Below are 27565 nucleotides of genomic sequence, written 5' to 3' on the forward strand. Positions count from 1 at the left end.
TCAGTGCTCTTCAGAGAAGGTTTGGTTATGTTAAAACATAGCTGGGCTGTTATGTGGAGGCCTTAGTTTTGGTATTAATTTTGACTTGATAGAAGTAATTAGCTTCTGTAAGACTAAAATGGCAGGTAGGATCAAATTGAGTAATTAATTTCTTCAGGTTCATTTAAGACCAACTTTTAGAAGCTTATTTAGAAAAGAAGTTATAAACAAAGTACATCACGTCAAGTGCTCTCTTGTATAAAATACTAAAATGGGACTCACTTAATCATGCTTCCAAAAATGTTTCGCATAACTTAAAAAGAAAGTAATTCCACTAAAATCAAGTAGAGCTTACAAAAACAGTCTAAGTGTTTGCACAAGGTATACATAACTAAACATTGCCTTCATACCACAGAAGATGAAGCTCTATGAGCAAGAGGTATTCCATTACTTTTCAAAAAAAGTTCATTTTGTCTTTCACAACTCTTGCAACAGAGCAAACAAAACCAGAAGTTTTCTTCTTGTTTGTCATCCTAGTCTAGCGTTTTATCACCACCTGCTCATATGCTCCAGATCCTACTCTGAAAGAATGTTTGAAAGAAATCAGCTCAATTCCAATTTAAATGGAAGCTAAAGAGCAAGTATCACAGATCAGCAAGTTTACTGTTTAAAAAAAACCCCAAACAATCACACATACACCCACACCCACCCACCCATCCCCCCCAAACCAACAAAAAAATCCCAACTGAACAGCTAGTACTAGAACAGTTGGAAGATGAACAAGCCATTGAAACAACAATAGTGTGGCATATGGAAACAGAGTTGTGAGCAAAACTGAAGAAAATTAGGCTTGTTATCAGGAAGACATAAAAGTTAGATACCATAAAGGTGGATATGTAAAACACTTAAGACTTCCTTCCAGCTCCAGAGAGTCTGTAGAGCTAAGATTTCAAACTGGTACCTGTTGCCAGTGTTCATACTGAAACATTGTTCATATCTGAAAACTTTGGAACTGAGACTCTTCAGAATCTCCAAAAGTTGTAATTGTTATGGCTGACACATCAGTTTTATTTTGGAACTAACCTATGTGTTTTGTTTTAAAACCTGATGATGTAGTTCTTTTGATGCCTTTAAATGATACAGAATAGAAAGATGCAAAGATCAAGAATGTATATACAGAATAATTGCTGTACAAGATGCATTTTTGTTTAGTATCGCCTATGGATTAGTTGTTCAGGCTACATACCTGTTAGGTAGATGATGGCTTCCAAAAGAAGTGCTTCCACCAGGGCCCACAAATAATCTTAAACCTTCTTCTAAAAAGCAAGGGAATTAACACATGTTAGCTTCCTTTAATGTTGCCCTAGCTAAAACTAAGTCATTTTAAATCTGCCAGTTTTGTAGCTGATACTTTCAGATGCAAATGTTTTAAGTAATGAAGAACCAAACTTCACATGGTTGGAGGAACTACATTCCTCGTAGTTTTGCTCCCGCTCTGCTCTTTTCAGGCTTAAAGTGATTCTCTGGGAAAGTTACCTGAGTCATGCAAGGGTCTTTTCAACTTCTGGGAGACAGAACAAAGCAGAAAATGTAGTGATCCATATGCACAGTCCTTATGATTACAAGCAACAGGGACTATGAAGAGAGTGAATTTTCCTAAGGCCTGTAATGTGCATCAATTTTCCCTAAACTTCCTTGTTTATCTCCATACCTTCTGCACTTGAGTCTAAACTGAAGTCTTGACTCTGGAGTATTTTTTCAACTATATCATCAGCATCAACTCTGGTAGCATCAACCCTCTTCAGCTGTGACTCCACAGAGTCTTGCTTTACAGGATGTCTGCAAAAACAAATAGAGCTCTTAGAAGTTATATAGTAAATTATGTTTTACTTCTGCTAGAAAAGGCTTTCAAAGTTAAGTGTACCTGCAGAATTTTTCTGATGGTGCATCTTTAACAGATGTATCAATATTAGCTTCGGTTACTTTTGGCTCAGTCTCTTCACATGGCTCTAGAATACTTCCAATTCCTGTTGAAGTGCTACCTGCTGACGTGTTTCTCCTGTGGCAGAGTTCAGACAGACTGGATGATCTAGAGTGACACGTGCTATATCCTGTTGGAAAAGTGCAGGAGAGCTAGGTTAGGTATGTTGTTGGTAGCCAAGGTCATCACTTATATTTTACCATCCTGAAAGCAGAATTTGTGTTTTGTTTTCTTATAAAGAGAATTCAGAAGCCTTATGAATGTATGTGCATACACCAACTAAGCAATTTACTTTGGGTTGTGTATTCTAGCACATGCTGTTTCCTTTTTGTTCTAAATAACTCTTGCTTCCTAACAAATATAATGACTTGGTGTCATTACTTCCCCTTCAGCTTTTAGAACTAAGTTTCCATTTGTAAGTTATTTGTTTTTACACATGGAAGAGGTAAGTAAAATCCTTATTTTCAGATACATTAATTGGAGGGAGCTAAGGGAAAAAGCTGTCTCACATCTGAACAGATAATTCATTGTGTTTTTAAGAGGAAAAAACTGTTACCCTCCCCACGCCTGAAACTCCTAGGAAAAAGCTTTAAACTTCAAACCATTTTTTTCAACATATGAAGTATACTAATTTTCTACAGTCTAAAACTGTGAAAGTAAATAAACACCAACAATTCATAACAAAATTGTTAACAGCTACCTGACAGTTTTGACTGCTGACTTGCATAGCTTGATGTTCTGGAATGTCCACATGCACCAAGTTCATCTGGGACTGAGGCACTCTTTGATGAGACATCTGCAACATGTGCAAGTCAGATACTGTTGCTAAAGCCAGCTTTGTTATTACCTTGCCTGTAATCTTGATTAGACTCAAGTGTCAGATTTCCCAGAGGGATTAGGGACTTGACACCGGTTTTCTACAAACCTTATGAAGATTCAAGTGCTGCAAAAATATCATATATGTTAATGAATATGCATTCCTTAAAAAAAAAAATCATGATACGTTTCTGTCTGAGTAAAACAGAGAGTACCATTGGGTTAGAAAGATTTGTATGAAATGTAGTTTTAGATTTGTCTACACTGTAGACATTAAAGAGATCACCATGCTTTCCATAGTACCATAATAGAATGGTGTGCTAGATGTTTTCTGGCTGAAAAAGTAACTGTGGTTAAGACAACCTAACCTCTGTTTAGGGTTGAAATTAATAAGCTATGCAAGAGCCTGAAGCTTCCAAAAAACCTACCAACCAACCAACACAACCATCAAAAAAACCCCAAATTTCGACCTGTAATAAAGTGTTTTCATAGTATTTTTTTCTAACAGTCTACATTTCAGAGTAACTACTTCAATTTTAAACAATACTTAGAACTTTTACCACTCAAAATTTACTCACAGTTATCCATATCCTTATGATTCATAAGTTAAAAATAAAGGGCCAAATTAAATGCTCAGTCAAAATACAAATCCAAATCAAGAAAAGTGTCACACAGAAAATGAAAGATTTGAAACGTTAAAAAGAAGGCAGGCTATTAATCCAATTTCTGTTCTTTCTTTCCATTAAATAAACTGTTACAAAAGTAAAAAAGAGAGATTCCACTGATGTTATCTAGGAGAGTGTGTCTCAAATAACCAAAGAAGGTCCCTTCGTGGGCCAACTGTCAGCATCCCTTTAAGATTTGAAGTATTTCGTACATCTCCTTGAAGCCAGTTATAAAAGAACTGAGAAATTAAAAGCATTATTTTATACCTGCTAGGCCCAGATGTACTACTTTTAAGTTTTCTCTGCCTTTCCTGTCTTCATGCAAAGATTCTGATTCTCCAGCAATTGCTATAGACATTGCTGTGGAAGGAGGCCTGTAAGAAAAAGGTGGTTAAGATTTGCTGTACTTTTGCTGTAATCCCTCCAAATCGATCACAGATTTTTCTTTTCGAGTAAGTTGGCATAATTCATACTGTGCTTCAAGTTAATAGGCTTGTAACTTTTTTCTGAAAACATGCTGTCTAGCCCCATGTAAAAAAAAAAAAAGAAACTTTTGTTATGGAGCTTCAGAACATTTTACAGAATCCATCTGCTCAGCCCTCAGTCCTTTAGGCTTCTGGGGATCCTTGGAAAGGCTTTTCCTTTTTTGATGATTGGTGGAGTGATATGTGTTTATGTTGAAGTTCTTAATTATTTTTTTAAGTGTATGAATCACAGGATAATTTACGTGCTAAGAATATGTATAATTCAGTACTTCATGGAATACATGGCAAGATGGTAAGTTAAAAAAACCCCAAACCTGCACAACAACACTTGGCCTACTTGGCTTGTGCACTGTGATGTATTCCTGGCTTTGTTTCATCTCTGTTACAGTACATGAGGAGATTCTGGGCTGATAACCCTCCCACTCCTAACAAAGGGGACTATGTTACTATCTCCGTGTATTCCCCTCTAAATTCTACCTTCTGCAAATTAAAAAAAGCATCATGTATGACATAATTTAAATTTGGTTCAATATTAAAAAAGCTTTTAATAAAGCTTAAATGCTTGTTTCAATTTATACCAAGACCCAAAGGGATATTTTATTAAAATGAATAAACCTCTAAGTCTGTGTTTTGCTAGTGCAAAAGAAACCAAATAGAAAATAACAAAGTGAAAGTAATCTTCTCTTGCAAGCAAATACAACTAAAATACATTTCAAGATGTTACCTAGTTTTTTAATGCTTTGTTATTTTTGACTTTGGGAACAAACTGTTGGTCTGCATACAAATGGATATTTGTTGACATTTTTAGATTTGACATATTCAATAAATTAGTCACTGCCTTTATGTACAGTAACATATCCCCTCTTATATTACATTTGAAAGTAAAAAGAGAGAGAGAAAAAGCACTTCTGGAAACATAATGCTTGTGTGACTTAACTGCCTAACGTACTTTTGAAAGCAAGAACTGAATGCTTTCAGGGATGTCACCCCAGATCAAACATCAGGCCTTCTAGGCATCTTCATAAAGTATGTAGCTGATTCCAGATTGTGAAACTGTTTTAAGGTTTATTTTTCCTTCTATGAAGAACATCTGGATTAGATAAATTTTTTGTTCTGTTTGTGTTGAAACTTTACATTCCAGGAAATGGTTATATCATCAGTTTGAAAGAAAATGCCAAGTCTGAATAATTTCAGTTAGTGATCTTTTCCTAGGGAGCAAAAAAACTATTTAGGCACTAATTTCAACTACTTCAGTACCAGCCAGTAAAGAACAGAAATACGTTGTTTTATTAGCATACAAGGGTAATGATTGGTTAGTTGCCTTTGAGAAACTGTTTATCAGTATTGGTTATGTATTTGTTAACAGGTCTGACTCAAAGTAAATCAAGAGGTGCTAAATAACTAGGGATACAGAAAAGCTTTACCCAATCAAACAAATTCAGATAATATCCTCTTACTATTTATTCAGTGAGCACAAGATGACATTTCAGTGTTCTATTCTTCTTATTGAAGGTTAGAAGAAGAGAGAGAGAAGAGCCTTTAGTGGTGCAAGGGGACGTTGAAGAGTTCATGTGGTGAATCATCTGAGCTAGACTGGTGCAGGCAACATTCTCATATCTCCTCAGAAACAATGGTAAGGATACAGCCACAGCAATAATGCACAGAATGTCTAGTTGCTACAGAAAACAGTTCTTGATTGTCCTAATAAAACCTACAAATCATGAGTTACTTCATACTTGCACATCAGACTGAGTTAGGAAATCGTGCTGCTTTTCTTGGAGCTGCAGCCTCATTTCACTTTAAAGACAATCTTTTTTACTTAAGGAGGACTTCAGTATATGTTTACTGCTACAGATTAAGCCTGTATGAGATTATTAGCCCTCTTCATTGGATTATTCAGAGGGACATTGATTGCCTACATTAATCTGATAAAAGATGAGTTTAAATTCAGTCTGTGAGAGTATTTTGAATAAAAAAACTAATCCGTACTGAAGTGTTTTAGTGTAGCATTTTGTAAGTAAGCACTAGATCTTTACAATGAAAGATATATTTGATCCAACATAAGATCTGAAAGTATAAATGAAAGTTGAGAACCTACACAGTTGAGATTGACATAACAAGGATGAAGCTAGCAATTTTTTCCAGATTGTTTTCCTTAAGCTCATTTTTTCTTTTCAAGTTATATGTAATACTTGGAACTCTGCCTTAGATTGTTTTTGAAAAGGCTAACATGAGAACAAGCATGTTGTCTCAGACCAAAGGTCTGTCTAGCCTTGCATCCTCTTTCTGTCAGCAGCAAACAATAGAGAGAATATGGCACACATAGTAATGTATCTCCTGAATATTCTTTCAGCATCTCCTCATCTGTAGCTTAGGTATTTCTTGAGCCTCATAAGATGTTTTATACTTAATAGCCCTCAAAATTTTTTTTTATTCAGGAATTTGTCTTAATTCTTTCTTGAGCTTTTAGTATTCACAACGTGTAGTGGCAAGGAGTTCCACAGCTTAATTGCATGTTGTGAGAAAAAAATAGGTCCTCTTATTTTGATTCCATCTCCTACTAGTTTCAGTATAACAACGTGGTCAGTGAAGTGAACTGAAGAAAAATTTGAGTTAAACTAGAACTGAAGGGATTGAATTTATTTTGAAGGAATTATTTCATCTAGTAAAATACAACTAAGTTGATTTAAACCTCATCTAGACAAAATTGCGATCTATTGTCACATAGAATTAGAAAAGATTGACATTAAACTGAAAAGCACATACACTTTGAACAACCCAGTCTACCAACATTCTAAATTACAGAAAAGCAGTGGCATTAAGAGTCTTGGCAAGTATTGAGGAATTTTCCACACTGCATTCATGGAAGCAGATTCTATATGTATCTCTAAGCCTATCCTTAAAATGCATGGCATTTAGGTTATTATAAAATATTTCTTACAATACAAATGACATGTGAGAGTTCTTCACTTCCTACTGATCAGGATAATTAAGTCATGGTTAGCAAGATAGTGGTGTTCTCTGGAAATATGAAGCTTGCCAATTGCACTGTTTCAGTTTAGTTAAACACTAAGCTTGGGTGGCTCATACCAAAATGGCTTATTAGTCTAGAAAGAAGGCTGCAATTTCATCTTACTCATGACTAGGTTTTTCCATAGCATGCGTGATTTTTCTGTCCTGTGGTTAGTTATGGAAGCTAATGTGCTCTAGCAAAATGATTACATTTCCTTAACTACAGATTAAGGACAATGAGGCCAAAGGATCCTGAATATATAGCCGTGTATTTTCCTAGCTACGTCCCCCCTCAGGTGTTACTTCTTGCATCTTTTACTAAGTTGCATAATGTCTTTGCTAACTAAGTATTTGTAAGTGCTTTCTCTTGTACTAAGTCGTATCACACTTCTGGGGTTTTTTTTAATAAATATTTTAAAATCATCCAAGATTTGTGAATAAAAGGTGTAACAGCATATTTTCCAAACACAAGTATTAGTCAGATCACCCCATACCAAGTATATTTATATAAGCTTGCTGCAGCAACAGTTTCCCTTAAGTGTTTTTGGTTTTTTTGGGGGGGTTTTCTTGGTTTTTTTTTTAATTAAAGATGTACAGGCTAGTATACGTTTCTTGAAAATATACTAACTATTTAACAGCAAGAACTATGATACTTCTACTGGTATTTTTACCATGTTAGCCACTATTCAGCTACCATCCCGTTCTTTTGTGCACCGCCTTTTTTTTTTTTTTAATATTGTTGCCAGATTGGAGAGATGCATAAATGCAACTTAGAACTGTAATTCTGAACATGGAATGTATGACCAAAACACCATTCCACACAGATTTTTTATAAACTTACGTTTTAAAGCATGGGTCTCCAGACATTAGCTGCATGTTGATCAAAACCTACACATTAAAAAAACAAAATCCACTGTAAGAAAAAAAATGGAATTGGTCTGTGATACGTGGTCATGTCATTAAGTTATACTTGCCACAAATCTTACATTTAAGTAAAATAAAATGGCATCATCACATATGCAAATAAACATACTTATGCAAAAAACTACATCTTTTTTCTTAGTACACATGCAAACAACACAAAATAGCATTAAAGTGACATAGCTGCACATACAAGTTTCTGCAAAAGAAACATTGATCGAGAAGAATCTTAGAATCATTAATAGTTAAGATGGCTTCAAGGGAAAAATAAAGAGACAGGAAATCTAAAAGATTAATGAGCAAACAGAATATTGTTTAAAACACTAGGTGCTGAAGTATGTTCTTTGCCGAGAGTGTTTAGCAAACTGCTAGCATACAAGAACTGGTTGTGCTAAGATCAGAGATAAAGTAAAACCACAAAAGGTAAATAACGCCATAGGACAACAATGCATTGAGAAGGCTTGTTAGCTGGGTCAAAGCCATCAATTAAAAGTTTTCTGGAAAAAGTCTACAACTGTCTTTAAGTATGCACTTTCTGATTTCTTTAACGGTACACTCAGTAGTACGAGAAATTAGTCCTAGTGTCTTGGTAGGAAAAGAAATTTTTTAAAAATTTACTTGTAACAGTCTATATGTAATTATTTTCAGGTTAATGCAGCTTATTCAATTTTTTAAACTGCCTAGACTAGTAGGAGAGAACGGCAGGGTGGGTTTCTTCCAACAATGCTCACCAATTGTTACATTGATTACTATCAAATAGAAAAGGGAAAGTTCCAGGAGTCATAGTGATGTTGAAGCTGGCTTATACATAAATAAGCCAATTAAGAGATTCACTCTTAGAAAAGCTGCACAGGAAGTTGCCTGGTCTTAAAGATATAATTTCTACATTTATATGAATGTATTAACCTTTTCATCGTGCTTCCCTATTCCATTTTAAAATTCCTGTTAGAATAGGAATACCTTTTGAAAGCTTTTCTTTTATAGCTGTGCTGCTCCATTTCAAAGAATAGGACTATTTCTATTTTTGACTGCATGGATTTTAATGACTCTCTCTAAACAATGCTGATGTTTTTACTTTAAGTAGTTTTCCTTACAGAAAGAGGTTCAGCAAATATGTTTTCAATGTCATTAAGCTTAATAATACGACTTGTTCTCTGCTTTGTTAGTTCATGATAAAGGAAACAAATTACTTTGAGAATGGAGTTATCCTGTCTTGTATTTTTGGTATCATAACCTTCCAGTAAACAGCGACGAGTGGTATTTCCCGATCCAGCAAACTCTGCTAGATTTAGATCTGCAAATCCCAGCTGTTAAGAGAAAATGACAAAGTTAGTAGCAAGGCTATTACTAAATCAAGGTACTTGCTACATGCACAGTATTGAGTGCCAATCAACAGCAGTTTCTCTCAAATATGAGTAAGAGGATGCCCATTAAAGGGAGTGGCCCAAGGCAAAAACCAGAAAACAAACTTTGAGTGTCAAATTCTGCATAGCTCTATTTTCAGTTAAAAATTGAAGTCTCAAGAGAAAAAAGAACAAGGAGAGTTTTCTTTATTTTTAAAAGTAAACACATGCAGAAGGGTTTACTTTAATCAACGCTTTCAACATACTAAATGAAAGAAAAAAACATTCTGGTGGTATATTATTATTGCATACTTATTAAACACACTGATTGAGAGTTCCAGGACCACTGTGTCGCATAATGCACATAATGATATCATGGGTATTAGAGTACTATTTTGGAATTACTTTAAAAGGGCATAAAATAACAAGAAAGAAAAGCTAATTTGTAGGCAAAATTAGATACATCTCAATTTACCTTTGCATATGCCTTTCCTCCTTTTAACTCCTAAAAAAGACAAAAAGACATGCCATTAAGCCATTAAAGATACTGACTGGGGTTCTTGGTTTGGTTTGGTTTTTTAGAAAAGCAAATACTAATCTTCATTTTAAAATAGCTCAACACACATTTGCTAGGCTGTACTGTTGTCATTTAGAACTTAGTATTAATAATGTCCTCGGTGCAGGCCAGCAGGAGACTGTCATCTTGCAGAGGTGGGGAAGGGTGAGTGCCTGATGCCGACCAGCATTTGGCTCTTGCAAAGTCTAGCCCCAAAGGTAGGAAGTGCTGCATACAAAATTCTGGTACTTGGCACAGTTCAAGGCTTCTAAGTTTACTGCTGCTTGCTAGAAGTATCTATCAAGGGCTAACTTTATAAAGCCTGATGAGTGATTCCTTTGCCATCCTGCTGGAATAAGTGTCCTTTTCAATAAAAATGTAAAAAACCCATGAATTAGTCAAACTAAAGTAATCAGTAAGATTACTATGAAATTTTGACTAGAAGAATACCTGACATGGTTGCAGCTAAAATTTGCTTTATGAAGTTTATCAGACATTTAAAAATTAAACCATAACAAGTAAAGAAAGAGCAGGGAGGAGGGAAAAAGAGCTACTTACCTTCCGTACAGACACCCTGCAAATGCAAGTATCCAGAATCCCTGTTGTGGCACTGGCACTGATTTTACACATAAATAAGAACTTTTTCTTCCAGCGGACACAGTTTGCCTGTACTACCTCCCTGCAAATAGAGAACATATGCTTAGTATCAGTTGCATATACATTCAGGACCATAAAATGCAATAGGACAGCTCAAGAACAAACACTGGTTCCACTGTTTGTAGAGTGGTCACTTCATGCAAAATCTGATCCAAGGTCTGAATAATCATCCTTCATTCTTCCCCTTGTGTAGCAAGACTAATAACTGTTTCAAACCTTGAACACAATATTAGACCTACAGAAAAATTCAACAGCCATGTGTTTTTGCAAATGAATGATACCATGATTTCTCCAGTTGCCTCAGGAGAGTGAAGTCTTCCTGAACATTAGCTCCCAGGCACTGTCTTCCAAGCTGCTGAGCTTTGGAATGTGCTCAAGATACCGTCTTTGACAAGTAGTTTTTCAATACAGAGAATGGGAGCATTATACAAGGAGAACTACATAGATTTAGGGCCTGGAAAAGTACAAAGGAGATGATGTACAATAACAAGATACAAAGTAATGCACTTCAGGCAAACAAGAATTTCAGCTTTGTACTGGGAGCTTGCCATTTGAGAGCAAAATAAGACGACTAATATCTGAACAGATTTGTTCATCACAGAAGGATTACAACCTGACAGTATGATGCAGCTGAGAAAAAGGCAAAATGTAGGATGCTTTCAGCTATATTAATGTCATTATATAAGGCTCAAACGGAACACATTGTTCTGTTTGGGTAATTCTGATTGAGCAAGAACAGACTCCAAAATAAACAGGTACAGGGAGGACAATTAGAAAACTCCTGTATCTTCTAAGAAAAAATTACATAGAACAAAAATACACTAGTGATTCAAACACTTTAGAGACCAGATAACTTTAAGTCAAATGAAAAGTGGTTAGGACCAAAATAAGGCATAATCAAACACCCATTTAAAACTGAAAATTACAAGGTCTCAAACCACAGAGCAAGTTTCCAGAACAGCCTTCAAATAAGAGAAGTAGGTGCAAAAAAATCTTACTGTAATTGAAGACAAGGTTGGCCAGTTTGTTGCTAACAGGTGACGTAAAGACTGATTCTGAGGGGCCTACCTCAGTGATCAAAAGCTCTTTTCTAGTCCCACATTTCTAAACTCAGAACCATGGAGAAACTGTGATAATATCTTCTACCGCTCTAATTGTTCAAGTACAGTCTTCACATATTAAAGCACTATTTGTCCTTTTCTTTCTCTTACGTTTTTCTAATACATACATTCCTGTGTTTTATATTAACGTCTTGCAGCAGCTTATTATTGAAGATCCAGTCTGACATCTTTAACAGAGGTAGAATTCTACAGTTCCATATAAGCTGGAGTCAGAGTTTATCACCTGCGGAGAAATGATGAATCGCAAGGTTCATGCAAAAGCTGCAATTTGCTGTGCTAGTGAGACTGCCAGCTACAGCGCTTACTGGCACCGTGAGTTACTAAGGTAGGAATAAACTAGCCTGCCTAAAATGAGTCAGTGCAATGACCACAACAGACTAACGGATTCTGATGATACAACACTGAGTCATATTCAAGCATGTGACCTAAAAGGAACAGGCTCTGTACACCACAAGCTACCTACCTTTTATCTGTTATGTTTCATATTTTAAACTTTCGTGTGCTTTGGAAAAAAAAAAAATCCCAAACTGCCAGTATATGAGTTGTTGAAATCCAAAATAGAACCTGAATTCAAACAAGGCAAGTTACTAGTAGTTACATCCTCTACTGGAAACAGGCTCAAGCAAGAAGTCATCAAGTAAAATACAACCTTAAAGGGATATTCGATAACGGCTAAAATTTGTTACACTTTAGAAGGCCTAGGAATAACTACTGTAGCACTTACGTGATAGTTGCTTAACTCTCAGGTAAAGATAATAGTCAACTAGATGTCCACTGTCAAGCAGAACACAGCTATCCAAATGCCGTGTGTATCTGGGGTCTGCATATTTGCAAGTTTCATACACTGTGCTTAAAGATAATGCAACTTCGGAGAACACTCTTTTTCTGCAGATCACAGTGGTCCAGTAGCTTAGAAATGAAATCTCTAGAATTTAAAGTTCTTTTTTTTCTAAGTAACATTTAGAGCTTACCCTAAAAACAAAAAAATAAAAGGCCCTTTTCTCTCTTAGAAACACCGCCACATCAAAATCAGTTTTACCTTTTTCATGAGCTGTCTAGCTACAAATTTTTGCTCCAAATAGAGAAGGGATATTTATGTCACTATCTTAAGTAATTAAATTCACTGTAGTACCCTGATCCTTCTGTCAACAGTTCTGTCAGGATAGATTAAGAATGCTAGAAGCTCTTATGAAACAATACTAATGTCCTCTCGTGAGGACCAGAAGCAACAGGCCTGCACTGATACTGAAAGATGGTAGAGCTCCTCACGCCCTCAACCCTGCTGGTAGTTACCCTAACTTTCAGAAGCTTGTTAGACTAAAAAGACTGAGCAGGAAGGTGAAATTGAATGCAGATTAACTAAGTGATATAGTTGGTCAAGACTTTCTGTCACTAAAGCATCACATTTTGGCACACTGGTAGTATTCCTCCAAAAAAAATCCAAATGCATAGATACAAAAAATCCCAGAATCAGATTTTATATGTAGTTTCAGCACAGCATAAGGATCTTTGTTTTAACATACCACTATAATTAAAAAACCTCTACATTAAGAGGATAATTAAAAATGGTGTTGCCAAAACAAAGTGATTGCTGTAGTCAGCTGTCTGTTTTACTGGACTTTAAAAGAGTTACTGAAATGAAATCTTACCAGAAATACCTAATCAATACTAAAATGCATGCAATTATACAAACCTTTAAAGTTTCAAAAAGCAGGAACTCTTAACAATCCTTTGAATTAAGCTCCATCTCTAGTTTCAGATCAAGGCATATCAGCTATGGCCATGAATCCACAGAAAGCCTGTATTTGTGCATTACTATGCATCCAATAATTTCTGCAAAACAATCCAGTCTCAAGTGTCCTTTTGGAAACTAGAAGCAATGTAGATTTTCTGCTATTCATTATAAGGCTATAAGACAATGCTACAAGACTGAAAGTGTTCACTTGTCATCCATAAAGGTCAGAAAATCCCTTCTCATAGCATCTGCTCATCATACAAGCAGGACAGATATCACCACCCTTATCACCATTGGGACTACCAGTAACAGAATCACTTCTCCTCCTAGTCATCATTTCACTGAGTTCTTGTAGTGGTTTTACATCTGTAACATTTCCAGTTATTAATAATACTTTTTCCTATAAACAATGCCTTTGATTTTCTGGATGTTGCTGTAAACTTATAAAGTCAAAATAATGTACCAATATCTTTGTACAACTCAGTATTATCGTTCAGGTTATGTTTCTGCTTTTGAGAACAGCTTTCCACCTCTACAGCAAACTAAAGTCAAAGCAGCTTTACATTGTACAGTTGCATAGTGTTCCGGATATCACTAACATTATAGTAAAAGATAATTTAGTGAACATTAAATGTAGTATTTTTGCCTGTAAATACAAGATAAATGTAAGTAACATCTGCTTGAGATATGTACATGTCCTTAAAACTTTTAAGGATTTTGAATTTATTTCAACATACCAATACTACTATACGTATATCATTGTTCAAGTAAGGAAGATAGCATAAAACCACTATGCTTTTGGAAGACTCAGTCCACTTATATCACAGGTCAGGATTTATGCAGGCAAATAATTTAATAAACATTAAATAGGATGATCAGGTTTTTAAGTTCTCTTATAAACAAGAAAGTAAAAGTTACAGTAAAAATGCCTCAGTTATAGATACTGATGCTCTAATTCTTGTAAAAATAAAATAAAGTAAAACCAGGAATACCCCTTCCTCCTCAGTTTCTTTCTCTGGCACATTGTTTTAAAAAACAAGATATTTGAAACATTTGTACACAATCTGAAAAAAAAAAACCAACCAACTGCCCCCACCCCCAAACAGTTCTTCTAATTCCATTATATAAAGGAAAATTTGACATATTTTAATTAAGGTCATTTTTGTGTGAAGAAAAGCACCAGCAAGTTATTCCCCTCATGCTGAAAAAACAAGTCAAATAATCAGAACATTTAACTTTAAAGAGTAACATCTAAGTTTCTGAGATTCTTAGTTCAAGTGCAAGGCCTTTAGAAAATAAACAGTTACATTGATTGGTTACTATGGCAATGAACCTAGATAACTTCTTGGCAACTGTGCCTATGCTACAGGGTATGCTGGAGAAAGCTTTCCGTTATGAGTCAGTTTCCTATGAGCCTTACAGTCACTTTACCACATGCAAAGCAAAACCAGTTGGTTTATGAATCAAAATGTGTCTTAGTACTAAGATGCATTCAAATACATACTAGGTTGTCGTGCTTTGGTGTAACTTAACAAACGCTGTCAGTAAGACCTAGCCAAGAACAAATTGAATAGATAGATATTTTAAAATAAATTGAGTCCAAAATATAGTTTAAGTTACCATTAGTTTAACAAATTAAGTGTTTTTTCTTTAATTTCAAATGGAAGATTTCAGCTATATTTTACGTACTGTACACAATTTCAGTTTAGAATGATGAATAAAAGTCTTGGTTTTTCTCTTCTGATCCACAAAAGAGAAAATCAACAAGAAAACCAATGCAAAAGAAACAACAAATCCTAATCTGATTGACTCCTCATCCTAATTTCTTAACAAATGATGGGCTCTTTTTAATTTTTTTGAAGGTGTTTATGGCCAGCAGATTGTTTGTTCATTTCCACATGGATAAAGGATATGAATAATGGCTTTTTTCAGCAAATAGCCACATATGCAAAAATAAATCACTTTTAAGGATCTTAAGTGTCATGGGAAAAATCCCTACTTGCCAAATGGAAAAGCTTTAGCAGGAGAGGCTTAGAAATAAAGACGCCAAAATTTCTTGCGGGCATTTACCAAAATACTGTGTTCCATTAATTAGAAAATTGTTTATTCAAGTTTTTATCTGAATTATTCTAGACAGCCAATTAGAACATTTAGCCATATATGGATGATTATGTTGCACTGGTTGTTTTTCTAGTGCAATTATTTTAGAATCATTGGTCACCAAGGAAACAAAAGATTGGGAGCATTTGTTTTCCATTTTAAGATGCCATTCAATCTTTATATTAGACTACTTTCATATGAAACTACTTCTAGAAATACTTTTGGAATCAAATGGGTCAGTATGCTTCTTTATGTTAAGGAAAGGGGTGTTTGCTTAGACAACTTAGAACTTTTGTACAGAGCATGAGTTACCTAAAACCTCACTAATAGCTTTTTCACTCCATGAGGTAAATGGGAATATTATTGTTACAATTACTATTTTTTAAAGCTGATAGTTTGATGGGAGGGTTGCTTTGGACTTCTAAGAATTGTTGAGGCTGGGTTTTTAGAGTCCAAAGTACAGTGAATAAAATGCCTTTAGAAGTTATCTCTGAGTGAGTGCAACTTCTCCAATATTGCCTAAGTTTTGCTTGCTTCTTTTAGGGGAAAACATATCATGTTGATCAGAGAGCCCGAGAGAAGTGAGACTGCTGCAGTTCCACTCCCCAGATCCAACCAGCAGCAAGGCTGAAGGTGCATTCCTAGTAAGCATCCCCACGCACCACACATACACAGCCAGCCATACAGATGCAGAGAGCACTCACAGAGACAGCCAGCACCAACAGCCTCACCCCACTTCCCTCTCTGGCTGAACAGGGCAGAGGTCTGCTAGCAAGACCCCTATATATATGGCCCCCAGGCTACACTGCCTACTCAACAGCTAGTCCACTTTGACCCCTGATAGCATTTACACTCTCACACACCTGCACTCAGTCCAGGTGCTGGCACTACAGGCACCCAGGTCTCTGACTCCTGGTCCCACCCCAGCGGCTGGCACTTGGTTTCACTCATACGGTCTCTAGTTGCTGGCACCCAGGCGCTCTGGCCCTCGTTCCCAGGCCAGTTGCTGGCACCATGACTTTCACTCACTCCAGTTGCTGGCACAATGGACATACAGGCCCCTGCGACCCATAGTCCCACTCCCGTGGCTGGCACTTAAGTCCACTCACTCAGGTGTCTCCTGTTGCTGGCACCACAGACACTCGGGCCCTCTGATGCACAGTCTTGACTCCAGTTGCTGGCACTCAGACCCCCCCGCCCTTACCCACTGAACAGGGAGCCCTTCACCCAGGGAAGTTAGAAAGTAGTTTAATATGAAGATAAAATAGAGTGCACTGGTTAGGAACAGGACATGGCCAGACAAATGTACCAAACAGCAAGCTATTTATACCTAACTGGTCCTTTTATCCTTTTACCTCTCTGTTTTCACCACACTTGTTCCTCCCCAAATCACCTAAATTCATCCCTTCCTCCACCTTCAGTTCCTCCCCTAAACATCCCCATAAGCAGCCTCTTCCCCTGCGTCCCATAATGTGTCTCATAGCACTATGCAGCAACTCCCCTCAGTCCAAAAGGTGCTTTAGTGTTAGCTCAACATGATGGGATTCCTGCCTGGACAATGGGGCTGAAGCTCTCCTGGGACAGTGCTGGGAGGGGCCCAGACGGTGTGTCCCCTTGTCCAAGTCCCTGGGCTTGTGTAGATGGGCCTTTGATGGGCTGATGGCTCCTGTGTCAGGTCTGGGAGTAGCTGGGACAGGGTATTATTTTAGCTCCCCACCCTCCCCTACCTTTGTTTCCTGCGCTTGTTTGTGGGTATGCATATGAACTTTTATCACATACCCTAACAGCTTCCTTTGATCAACCCTTGGCTGAATAAACTCACTAGTTAGCTTTTTCTGATACAAATACAGTTTTTAAGCAGATTGGAGTAACACAGTTATTTTAATGTACGAAATAGTATTTTTAAATATCCCATTCACATATATATTTAATATATATACTTTTTATATATGTATGTGTGTGTATATATATAGAAAAACCCCATTTTTCTTCTGAAGAATGCCAGAGCACCTAACAAAGAATGCCAGTGTCATGATCCCACCTTACAGAGACAGGAATTAAGGCATCAGCCAATAATCTAACAGTTTATCAGCCACACTTTCAGTGCCCTCAGTGGTTCAGGTATTTTACAGTAAGATTTGACCTTTCCTAGGCTATCTTTAGCCTTAGAAAGGTATTGTTGGGTATAGAGTTCTCATTTATACTAGGGCATACATAATCATTTGGCATGCAAGAGAGGCATACCCTCTTGCACCCCTCTTACCCAAAATCTACTTCCATTTCAAATTTGTGCAGTCTCACAGTTGAGGGAAAGATACAGGTACTCGTGCAACAGGCTCCCAGAGCAACTGAGTGGCTCTCTTATCAGTCCACTTTCAAGCAAAACATTGTGCACTACTATTCAGTCTCCCAAGATTTGCCAAGTAGCTTGGTATTTGTAAAGCATTAGGATCCTCAGAAGAAGATTATTCTTACTACACAGAAATGTAGTCTTCTTGTTTGGTTTAGATCCATGCAGCTGAAGTGTCAAACAATATGGTTTACTCATGTCTTTTAATATCTATACTGTACACACAAACAAAAATATAAAAATAATCACCCAGAGATCCTTCACTTTCAAATTAAACTGAAATCCTAACTGCTAAGTTGATAATGGAAGTAAAAACAAACACAAATAGACAAACATGAAATTAACACAGGTATTTTAAAGCAAATAAAAAGGGGTCTAGCACCAACACCAGTACCAATTTTATCCACATGTATTCTATGCATCTAATACACCTAACTTAATACACGTAACATACAAGCTGCCCACGCATCTACCAATTCCAGCCTCATCATGTTTAAAGAACATTGAGCTACAAAGGAGCAAAAAAACCATTCAATATAATTTTTAAAATACCAAGCTATACTTTAAATTTTTATTTGATAACCAGAATGCTGAATTTAGTCTTCATATAGAAAGATGCATCTCTTGCAATTAGAGCTCAGAGCATGATTTCCAAAGTATACACTGTAGTAAGAGACTTATGCAAAGCTTCAATTTATTTCTTATATTCAGGAAGAAATAGAGTTTAATTTTCCTTTAATATTCTGTGTTTACTCCATGCCTGAGTCATATAACAAGATACATTCTCTCCAACAATAATTTTTTTCCTAAGCATTGCAAAAAACCCGAACAAAACCAGTCATTTACAAACAGAGCTTCAATGTTCACAAATTTCAGCACTAAGCAAACCAGCAAACAGCTGGCTCTGCAGGAAAAGCTCCACTTGTTTACACTGCACAACTCCCCAGTTAATTTGCTGTTAGTAGATGCAAAACTTTAACAGAGCAATCATTTTCTATTCCACATGTTTTTACTTGTAATAAACAGGTTAAATCTTTAACTAGCAACATCTCACGTCAAGCATTTCTTATAAAAATCATCACATGGAAATAGAGCTGCTTTGGAGTACTTTTACTTATGAAAAACTGCTGGTTACAGGCAAATACAGAGACCTGAAAGGGAATTGGCACTATGAAGGGCAAACTGCATTAGCAAGACTGTAGCCAGCAGTTCAAAGGAAGTGATTGTTCCCCTCTGTTCAACATTTGTGAACCTGTATCTGCAGCACTGCGTCTGTTTTTGGGGCCCTCTCACTAGAAGTAAGACACTGATAAATCAAAGCAAGTCCAGGGGGTGTGAGATGAGGCTCTGGAGTCAGGGATGAGGAGGATGAAGCACCTGATGAAGAAGAAGTTGGGAGTATGGGATTTTTACAATCTGAAGAAGAGGCGAAGGAAGATCTAATTGCTATCTTCAGCTGTCTCTCTTGAGTTAGAGAGAAGATGGAGCCAGATGTTTCTTAGTGGGGAGTGGAGAAAGGAAAAGAGGCAATAACAAGTTAAATTCCAATAAAATAAGCAGAAAAAAGTTCACAATAACAGTGGTGAAGCAGAGGGGCAGGTTGCCTACAAAGACTGGAATCCCCATTCTTACAGATTTTCTAAAGTTGGCAGGACAAAGCTCTGAGCTTCCTGAGCTAATTGAAGTTAGTCTTACTTTGAGCAAGAAGTAGGACTACATGATCTCTAGCGTTCCCCTCCACCCTAAATTATTCCACAAAGAGAAATAGTCCTTAAAATATGAAGTCAGTCAGTGCTACGGTGCTTGCAAATAGCAGGTTTATGACAGCAAAATACTGTGCTCCGTGTACTGTGCTGGGGTTGGGGAGGAAGAGAAAACAACATCACCAGCTATTTTAAACCAAAGTGCCTATTCTCCTGCACAAGCCACACACTTTAGGCATAAAAGCTTTTACCCCCACCCCCTCCTCTTTAACAGATGTCTGTCATGCATCTCTTTTCAGGAACTTTTCCTTGAAAAGCTAGCTGTTGCTGTATCTCTTACCAGTACTTACAGTAACAAAAATCTCACAAGAATTAGCCCTTTTCATAACTGCAATAACCAGTTACATCCCATGCAAAATGCACTCTGTACAAACATTTTATCTCCTACTGTAGCCCAAAGACGACTCTCTTCAGATCTGATTTTATGTTCTTTACTCCTTTGATTAATTCTTTGATTTTCCTCCAATCTGAATCCCTCTTATTTCCACAGCATTACTCTTCCACCTTTACACATGAACTATTAATATTATTAATATTTTAGCCTTAGTTTCTTCTCCTTCAGCCCTGTCCAGAATCACCACAGCAATCCTCGTACAGCACATTCTCTAAATCTGTTGACTAAACCCATTTTATTGTAACTATTAATGAAAGGCTGAAGAAGTACAAAGAAACTACATACTTAAAAAAAAAAAAAACAGTTGTAATCTGTGTAGAGAAATTCCCCTTCTTACCTCTTCCTCTCTCCAGAGAAGGACAGGGCCTGGAAGCTGCTCAACCAACAGCCTCTTCACAACTGAGAAAACACTGAGCATTTGTGAATCTGAAAAGAGCAGCTACAAAATTGCAAGCCAGGATTTTTACCCCACCGCCAATTTACCTCCCAGAATCCCAGAATCATTAAGGTTGGAAAAGACTTGTAAGATGATCAAGTCCAACCATCAACCCAACACCACCATGCTCATTAAACCATGTCCCGCAGTGCCATGTCCAAATGCTCCTTGAACACCTCCAGTGATGGTGACTCCACCACCTGCCTGGGCAGCCTGTTCCAATGCTTCACCACTCTCTCAGTAAAGAAATTTTTCCTAATATCCAATCTAAACCTCCCCTGGCACAACTTGAGGCCATTTCCTTTCATTCTATCATATGGATGGATTATCTATCTATCTTGTTATATCATATGGAATAATTATTCCATATTAGGGATTAGGGAGGTTTCCAAAACAATAGTATTTCACAGCACCTTTTTGTACATTATATATTTTAGTTGAGATTGGTAAAAGTACCTCACAGCACTTGAAACCTTTTTTTTGTTTCAGTTTATCCAACTGCAAATCTGGTTACAGCTGAAAAGCTATTAGAAGTAGCATTAGCCATTAGCAACTCTGAAGTCTGTCAACAGGATTCATACATCATGCGGGAAGATGACAGTGATAGGGACAGTAATTCCATGTGACAGGTATGTTTTTCTAACAAGTACTTTTGTTTAAGAATGGAAAGCTGGTTAAGCTGTGTTATTATCAGGAGAAATTTTCCCTTTCAAATGCAACAGCAGCAACAGAGAAAAACAATAGTTAAAAAGCAATTTGAAGAGTCTAGTGAGGCAGAAAATGTACTTGCTGGAGTCCCAAAAAACCAAATGTAGTTTTAGGCAGTCAAGAAGGAAGTCGCCAAGCATCACTAGAAGTAAGAAGTACTTATTATCTGGAACAAGGAAATAAATTTCTGCAGAAGATAGTTACATACTCTAGCCTGTATCTATTAGGAACAAGAATATATTTATGCAAGTAATGCAAGATCTCTGAGCCTGCCTCTCAGGATTCAAGAGCGTGCTGTACATTAAAAAAAACTTGCCTGGAATCTGTTGGAGAATAAAATGGTTTTTTTGAAAAAGTTTAGTTCTCAGCCATCCCTAATCTCTACTTGTCATACAGGTACCAATGATAATCAGCTGCTTAGTTTTGAAGGCGGTTTTGTAAAATAAGGGAGAGAGAAATATCGGCAGTCTAAAGCGTCAGAAGTCAGATCTCAAAGGCAGGGGAATATGACCAAACTGAAGACTGCAGTCATAAGAACACGCCAACCAAGAAGGCCTTTCCTTGAGTGGGGTGCGGGTGGAAATCGGGCTAAAAATGTAACTACCAGGCTTACAGCTACTGTAGTCTAAAACTCTACAGTACAGTGTTAAAAGTACACCCTCAAGAAATAAGATCCTTTACTTTCCAAAACTGCTTTGATTTCCTCATATACCACCTGTTCTTCTGCTGCTGGTTGAGCAAGAACTGAGCCTATGAGCAGTTATCTACTCTAGGGGCCCATGAATTATTTCTTCAGCCTGTTAAAATGAGGGCAGTTGCAGACAGCCTATTCTTTCAATATATTTATGGCTGCATTAGACTAGCCTTGAATAAATATGCTTCGTATTTAGTCAAGTCTATACCTTAGGATAGTATTTTTCTGTTCAAAATATTCATACGTGTAATTTCTGCCCTGGAATTATCTTCTGTCCTTTCATGGTGCAATAGACATTATGTGCATAATATTTTATGACCAGGCAGTGTATAGATACATAGTATCCTCGAATCTGCACAAGTGTCCAGAATTAATGTATCCCATTTCAAAGAGACCTATCTATTCTCCTTGGTGCAGGGAAATTAGAAATGTAGAGAGATGCCTTTCCATATAGGAAGCCAGGCTTAAGCTAGAAAGTTTTCTCAATGCAAATGAGGTTTGTTAGCGTAACTTTGCATACATCCACAGTCTCTTTGCTGAAAATCCATCCTTTGTTATAAAATCTAAAAATATTATTGTAAAGATCCAAAAGTCATATTAGAAAGCAATTTCAAAAAGAGGAGAGCAGGAATTACACTGTATGGCTGATTGGCACTTTACTAAAACAGCCAAACAAAACCTCCCCCCTCCCACAACTCCCTTCAAGGTTTTTCATGTTGTAGAGTCAAAGCTTGTAACTCATTCATTCTCCCTGGAATTCCAGGGTCCTGTTCTTGCACACACACTCAAACATTCCCCCCCAGGTTTAAACACTGCTACTACTTGGCTGCTCAATGTCCTTTGATCAAAATATTATTTGACAGTACCAGATAACTTTAAAAAGTTGATTTTTTTTTTCAGGTAATTAAGCATTTAGCATTATAATACAGAATTTCCTTTTCCTACAGTAAATATTCACAAATATGCATAGGGAACTTTCAAATAGAAGTTTTCAAATTGGAGTTCTAAAAAACTACATACAAACACAAAAAACCACAGTGATGTATAAACAATTAATATGGTTGTTATTTATACACAAACCAGATTGCACTGTACAAGCTGGTTTTATCTGGTCACAGAGTTTCTATACACTTCAGGCACACATCTGTGTCAGCCAGAAAAGTAGTTGGACTCTGACAAGTCTCCAATAACATGGACCATGTCTTCATATTTCTTACATATCTCTTTCTCAGTAAACATTTGAGAAGTGAAAAAATACTTTTCAGTAGCTTGAACTTTTATCTGTCTTCTTTTCGTCCTACTTCAATGTTCAAAGGGGTGATGTAGGTATCAGATTGCTTGCAGGATCAGGGCTTTCCTCAGACAGCATGATCGACACAGAGCTGAAAAGAAGACCACTTGAATCTGTTTTCATTACAACTCACTACATATAGGCCTTTATCCCAATGCTGCCAGCCTGTGTTTTTATGACATTTCCTTCTCGATGAGTAAGCTTTGGAAAGAAAATGCTAGTAACTTTAGGCTGGTTTATAGCCTGTTGATATGACTGCCCCTTTTTTTTTTTTTTTTTTTAAGGCAAGAGGCAGCAGGGTATTTGTTTGTATCAGTACCAACTTGAGAACTTAATTCTCAATGACTTCTCCCCAGAAAACTATAGTTTACTATACCTCAGTCAGTAACAAAAATAAAAGCTATTAAGAAGACATGGTCAGTTTTCCCACGTATTATACAATATTTGAGATGAGTTTGTATATTACTTTCTGAAACACAATGGAGTTCTTCAAACTTCTTTTATAACGCTACAAAGATCACTTACTTTAGGGTATGACTGCCAGCTCACACTGAAATTAATAAACACATGCAACTAAAAGACAGTGGCCATTAAAAAAAGTTTGCAACTGACAAGTTTTGAAATGCTGCCACTCTGATGTTAACTTAATTTCTTCCTTATTTATTCAGACCTTTGCTGAATCACCACTGTGAAAATCCATCTGTTAATTTGTAAGCCAAGAGCAAAGGCACTCCCTAAATTGGCACCGAAGGATCACTGCAGAAGAAATCTTTACCTTCCTATCAGCATACCTCAACACTTCTCAGTCCAGCAGGAATGGACCAGTTACACTCACAGGGACTTCCACATACCAGCATGTGTTTCACTGCTGTTCTTATTTTTAAGACATACCCCCAGAAAAAGAAAATGGAAGAATTTCAAAGCTGCTTTGACTCCAACATGATACTTAACACAATTTTTTACATCGTCACACTTCCACTGACACTTCCTACATACGTATACTACCTCCTATCATGCATATTTTACTCTAATACACTGTTCACGTTCATAAAGATGTATTTCAAGCTTTTAATTTTAGCATCGTAAACAGGCGAGGCAAAAAAGGCTAAGATCACAACAATATATCAAAAACATCAGCTCAGCTGAAATCAACTCCTTAAAAATAGAGATACAGTCCAGAAGATGTATGTCAGCCTGTGAAAATGACTTCAAGGTAGTAAGGGCCACATTAGGACAGCAACAGCACATTAGTGCCTAAAATCATGATTATCATTATCATCTATTACTTATGAAGAAGCCACTCACAAGAAAAACATTGAAGAAAAAGAGAGACGTGAAATGAGAACAGAACATTGATGAGTTGAAGACCCTCCAACCATACAGAAGAAAAATTAATCTTCAATTATACATGCTAGTATAACGGAATGGTTAAATAAGGAGGTTTTAGGCCAAAGTTCCATTTTTATGCTCTTTATTCTCCTTGATTAATTCTATTTACAGAATCAAAATCAGATAATTTAGCAAGCTCTGTAACAGCAGTATTTTAATAAGAAAATAACTGAGTATTCATAGATTTGTTACCAATTTCTGTCTGCTTCCAGAATTCTATGAGACATTTTTCAGTAAATCCTTTTTGTAATAACGTTAAAGTAATATAATAACCCATACAACACGAACAAGTGTAATGGGAGGGTAGTCTCTTTCTCCCCAGACCTGAAGCCACAGCACACCCTTCCTATTGACAAGATCCTGCCTCTGCCTGGTACCTGGAAAAATTTAACCCACTTGCACTCTGTTTACCCATCGCCACCAGCAGATCGGGAAGCCACTGTCACAGCAGATGACAGCTCTACTGCTGGGGCACAAAAAAAGGAAAAAAAAAAAAAAGGAAGGAAGACACCCATCTACTGCTGCACTTGCACTGCAGAATTAAACGTGAACGAAGTCAGTAACGTGTATGACCTGAATACGTACAGGAAGTAAGAGAGGACTTTTCCGTGAAACTGTTTAACTCTCCATGTAAATATCCACAGAACGAAACACAGTGAGCCAGTGTCCAACAGAATAAAACACGAAGGTCGCACAACTCACATTCACAGGGGACAGCTCTGCCTTCAGACTCGGTGGCAAGAAACTCCTTCCCCTCCCGTTACCCGTACAATCAGCAGGCGTTACAGCTCGAGGCGTTATGGCACAAGCGACCGGTTTCTCTAGGACAACCCTCATCCACTCATGGATTAATTTCCCCTGTTATTCAGCGTTTAAGAGCCTCAGTATTTATTTTGAGGTGTACGACTTCACGCAGCGAGCAGCCACGCAGACGAGGAGTCTACAAGTGCTCCCACATCAATTCTCTGTTGCCGTTGATGCTGGTAACGCGGACGGGACGAGGACAGCCAGCCTGCCCGGTGGCAAACCGTGCCCCGGGAGCTTTCAACGTCCGTGCCCGCTTCCCTTCCCGAGGAGAAAGGCGAGCAGCACGCCCGCAGCCGCCGGCGCTGGCCCCGGCTGGGGGCCGGAGCCGCCAGAAGCCCCGGGACAACCGCGGGCGCGGGGAGCAGCGGCGCGGCCGCTCCCTCCTCCGGGCCCCCGCCCGCCCGGCCAACGGCCGCTCCACCGCGGGAGGCGGCTGAGCGCCAGCCCCCCGCCCCGGCCTTGCCCCCGTGCGGGGCGCCGCCGAGGGGACCTGAGGAGCGGGCGGAGGGGGCCGCAGGGGCGGGCGGCCGCCCTGGCTCTCGGGGGGGAGACGGCTCTGCGGAGGCGCGGACTCGAGCGGAGCCCGTCGGAAAGGGGCGGCCGCGGCCGGGCCGGGGCTGCCTGCGGGGCAGCGGGCGCCCCGGCAGCCGCTGGGCTCGCGAGCCCCGGAGGCACCTACCGGGAGGACTCCCCGCTGAAGCTGCCCCCGTCCAGCAGCCGCACCTTGCAGAAGAGGATGCCGTTGACGAAGGGCACGGAGGAGAGCTCGTCCAGCTCCAGCTCCACGCGGAACTTGAACTTCTTCTTCTTCATCATGATGAAGGCCATGGGCCGGGGGCTCCCCGGCGGCCGCCCCCACGCCCGGTCAGCGCCGCGCGGCAGCTCCCCTCCACGCCGACCGCTCCGCTCCGCTCCCATGCCCGGAGCGAGGGCGGCACCGCCGGGCCGGGCCGGAGCGCCGGCCGCTCCCAGCGCAGCCCCTGGCGGCCGCGGCGCCTCCCGGCCAGCGCTTACATGGCAGCCGGCGCCTCCCTTTCAAACCCGCCCGCCTCCGCTCCGCCCGCCGCCGGCAACGGCGGGGCGCGGCCGGCAGAAGCCACTCGCTGGCCCTGCCAAGCCCCGGCCGCCACCGTGCAAAGGCTTCGAAGCCGGCGTGTCATTTCACGAAGGAGTTGGCCGGTGCCGTTGCGAGGTTGTTTAGTAACGGGAACTTGGCGTGTCGCTGTCCCGCGCAGCGGAGGGCGCCCGCAGGAGGGACGTGGCCGCGGTCCCGGCAGAGCGGAGCTTGTGCAACCCACCCCCGGCAGCTCTCCCCGCTCCCAGAGACCCTGCTGGGGCGGTGGGGTGCGCCCCGAGAGTGGAAACCTACTGCTTTGCTAGCATGACATCTGTTACATGTATTATTTTAAAGAACGTTAGCGAAACAAAACATCGTTTAGACGTCGAAATTTCAACTCGAATTTAGGTTCCTTCTACTGTAATTCAAACCTTATCAGGGTCTTTTACAGCAGTTCAGCCTGTAATTTACAACTAGCTCCACTTCTGATACAAGCAACAGATGCTCATAGTCTTGTAGAGAAGGAGGAACATGCACATCTGTGTTTACATTTAAGAACAGTCCTGTGGCACAGATGATCACAGCAGCACAAGTGCAGTGCTCTTTTGTATAATGTCCAACACCAGCACGTGCTCTCCAGGCCACAGCTTTGTCTCCAAAACCCACTCCAAGAGACTAAAAAGCAAGCTCCGAGCGACCTCCATCAGCAGATCAGTTTCCTCTTCACAAAGCGTTGCATAAGAAAACCCTAACACGCAGCGTGTCTTCCTGCAACTAAGCATTTATTCACACAGTAAGAAAAAGAGTCTGTAAGATTACGCATGCAGTGTGATGCTGAGCCCCTGAAATCTTGTGGCAGCTTGTGAAAGTACTGCTGCCCCTCATTCAGAATGAATATGTAAACCAAATATTTTTCATGGAATACATACCTGATGAATACAGACATCACAAGTGATGTGTGTGGCTAAGTGTACCAACATGTAAACAACTGTCCTGTAGCATAATCCTAGAAAAAAAGTAGTAAAGAGTAAAAAACAAAAATTGAGTGCATGGAAGAGAAATGCTCTTGCTTTTTCTGTTCTACAATATCCCGGGTATAAAAATTATATATGGAGCTTTCCAGTAAAAAGAACTACAAGGGTAGTTCTGACTGCATCATCAGTTTCATGTTCCTAATAAAAACTTCCCTCCAAAACTCCCAAATGTCAAGTAATCACTGGCTCTGACAGAAGCTGTTTAACTAGAGTAAAATGAATACGAAGACATTTTTCAGAGGAGGTCTAGGCATTTGGCCTTGACCTAGGA

The 27565-nt window shown here is 38.8% G+C and overlaps 1 protein-coding gene across 1 annotated transcript; it reads right to left on the reverse strand.

Annotated features, from left to right (window-relative positions):
- Nucleotides 1-349: 349 nt before the first annotated feature.
- Nucleotides 350-26034, reverse strand: EEIG2 (EEIG family member 2). Its single transcript, XM_059822046.1, has 11 exons — nucleotides 25883-26034; nucleotides 10317-10437; nucleotides 9678-9707; nucleotides 9050-9166; nucleotides 7780-7826; nucleotides 3709-3815; nucleotides 2661-2756; nucleotides 1904-2090; nucleotides 1691-1818; nucleotides 1226-1295; nucleotides 350-560 (listed from the first exon to the last, which is right to left on the reverse strand). Exons 1-11 carry the CDS (start codon nucleotides 26029-26031, stop codon nucleotides 518-520), a joined length of 1095 nt encoding a protein of 364 aa, XP_059678029.1. The 5' UTR covers nucleotides 26032-26034; the 3' UTR covers nucleotides 350-517.
- Nucleotides 26035-27565: the final 1531 nt, after the last annotated feature.

Source organism: Gavia stellata, chromosome 10 (genome assembly GCF_030936135.1).
Source record: "Gavia stellata isolate bGavSte3 chromosome 10, bGavSte3.hap2, whole genome shotgun sequence".
NCBI classification, from domain to species: Eukaryota; Metazoa; Chordata; class Aves; order Gaviiformes; family Gaviidae; genus Gavia; species Gavia stellata.